Source organism: Atta colombica, unplaced genomic scaffold (assembly GCF_001594045.1).
Source record: "Atta colombica isolate Treedump-2 unplaced genomic scaffold, Acol1.0 scaffold78, whole genome shotgun sequence".
Lineage (NCBI taxonomy): Eukaryota > Metazoa > Arthropoda > Insecta > Hymenoptera > Formicidae > Atta > Atta colombica.
In genome coordinates, this window is record NW_017259570.1 from 1406508 (window position 1) to 1408999 (window position 2492).

The 2492-nt window shown below is 37.7% G+C and overlaps 1 protein-coding gene across 1 annotated transcript in view; it reads left to right on the plus strand.

The window, feature by feature from the left end:
- LOC108692654 (tyrosine-protein kinase Src42A) overlaps nt 1–2024 on the plus strand; it is a 6006-nt gene extending 3982 nt beyond the window's left edge. Inside the window, exons 4-6 of the mRNA XM_018201006.1 lie at nt 380–707; nt 1139–1474; nt 1615–2024. Coding sequence (XP_018056495.1) covers nt 380–707; nt 1139–1474; nt 1615–1823 — 873 coding nt within the window. The 3' untranslated portion in view covers nt 1824–2024. The remainder of the gene's footprint in view (nt 1–379; nt 708–1138; nt 1475–1614) is intronic.
- The last annotated feature ends 468 nt before the right edge of the window (nt 2025–2492 follow it).

The window sequence follows — 2492 nt, forward strand, 5'->3', positions numbered from 1 at the left end:
CATTCTGCATATTGTATCGTTATTTCATTTTCCTCTTCGTCTTTCTCCTAAAATTCTAAATATCTATTGGAACGATCTCGCGATCATGTACCGTCCGGAATCGTTATTGGGGTTCTTACGTGATTGCAGGACATGGAGAAAAGTAGGTTTGTATCCGCGAACAAGGGAAGTTAAGCGCTAGCGCTCTCTTTTTTTTTACACTGCGTAGAATATTGTCTCTTACGCTTAGCTATAGAATTTGTTCTCACAAAGGAGACGAAATGAAATATAGTTCGCCATTAATGCAGCCGATCAAACATCTTCCTTGCACAAAATTGAGTCTCGCGTGTTTGTTCCCTTGCCGATGACGGCTGATTCCGAGTTTGGCTTTGTTCAACAGGTTGAGAAACCCGTAACGGAAGGCCTTAGTCACCGTACGCGGGATCAATGGGAAATCGATCGTTCGTCGCTGAAATTCCTGAGGAAGTTGGGACAGGGTCAATTTGGCGAGGTGTGGGAAGGTCTGTGGAACAACACTACCCCAGTGGCGATAAAGACGCTCAAGCCGGGCACCATGGACCCGAAGGACTTCCTTGCCGAGGCGCAGATTATGAAGAAACTCCGACACGCTAAACTAATTCAGTTATATGCTGTATGCACGATGGAGGAACCGATCTATATCATTACAGAATTGATGAGGAATGGCAGTCTTCTAGAATATTTACAAGGTATGCAAGGTACGATTTTATACTTACTGGCCCTTTTATCACTATATTGTATGATAAAAGCTTCTTAAATAATTAAAGGATATTCACGATATTTTTGTATAAAAATATGTGCCAGTATTTTAAATTAAAAAATTGATCGAATATATTTCTACTTTTTATCTTCTTTAACTTTATATTGTCAACACTTTAACATTATATTGTTTGGTAATGTTTTCGCCAAAAATCTGAAGATTTAGAAGCATTTTGCTCTAAAAAGTTGCCAGTTTTTTGCTCTTTAAATAAAAGAACAGATATATTTCTCAGTTTGGTTACATATTTTATTTGCTCATTAATTCTTCAAGGTGCCATCTCAAAATATTACTACAAAATCGATAAAGCTTATTTCTGCGTATCTCTTCGTTACATTATAGCAATCATGTATGATCTTTTAGGAAAAGGTAGAGGCCTAAAACTACAGCAACTAATCGACATGGCCGCGCAAATAGCTGCCGGTATGGCGTATTTAGAATCGCAGAATTATATTCATCGAGACTTGGCCGCCCGTAATGTTCTCGTAGCAGACGGAAATGTCGTTAAGATCGCGGACTTTGGTTTGGCTAGGCTTATCAAAGAGGATGAATACGAGGCTAGAATAGGGGCGCGCTTCCCTATTAAGTGGACCGCTCCTGAAGCCGCCAACTACAGTAAATTCAGTATTAAATCCGACGTATGGTCGTTTGGAATTCTCCTTACCGAATTGGTTACATATGGTAGAATACCCTATCCAGGTGAGATTTTGAAAATAAAAATAATCTCGTATTGCTATATTTAACTTTTAAATTTTTAATTAAAATTACATAAAATTTTTAAACATTTGTAACGTATATACAATTAAATTAATAACATAAAAATGCATTTTATTCTTCAGGTATGACAAATGCTGAGGTTCTTCATCAGGTGGAGCATGGCTATAGAATGCCAAGTCCACCCGGTTGTCCTGACACACTTTACAATATTATGCTGGAATGCTGGAACAAGGATCCTATGAAAAGACCAACTTTCGAAACGCTTCAGTGGAAACTTGAGGACTTTTTCACTATGGAAGGTTCCGAGTACAAGGAAGCGTCTGCGTATTGAATAGAAGATTTCGAATTCTTCTTCCATATTGCTCCATTAAGAGATCCGGTAACTGTACTGTCATCGTTTCATCGACGGCAATCGTTACGATCTTCTTCATTGATCTATTTGTGACAGTTTTCGCGGTACTTCTGGAAAAGTATCGCAACTTTTATACTCAAATCGATCATTTTGCGAACGATCAATAGTATAGTTTTATTTAACAGTAAAGTTTTCTTTTTTTTCTCTCTTTCTACTTCGTTTTTTTTTCTTCTCTTTTACGTTCTCGTCTTCGCACATTCTGTCTGCCATAAATCTTGAAGAATATTTGTACATTTTTATCTGTATGACTTGACAAACGTAAATACATTGGCATTTTGATAGCTTTACCAGGAGCGGCGACGAGATTTTAGATATCGTTTTAGACCGCAATAAGGATGTGTACACATAGACGTTAAATGGCCTTTGTAAAATCGTTTATAAGTGTCAGTTAGGTAGACTTCGATCATCAGGGTGATAATTCCGAGTGATGATGATGGTAGTAGTAATGATGTAATATATTTGTGTACAATATATAAGTTGTACTTTCTGCATTACAATTCCCACACACACACACACACTATATGTATGTATGTATGTGCGCGCGCGCGCGCGCGCGCGCGTGTGTGTCTATATATATATATATATATA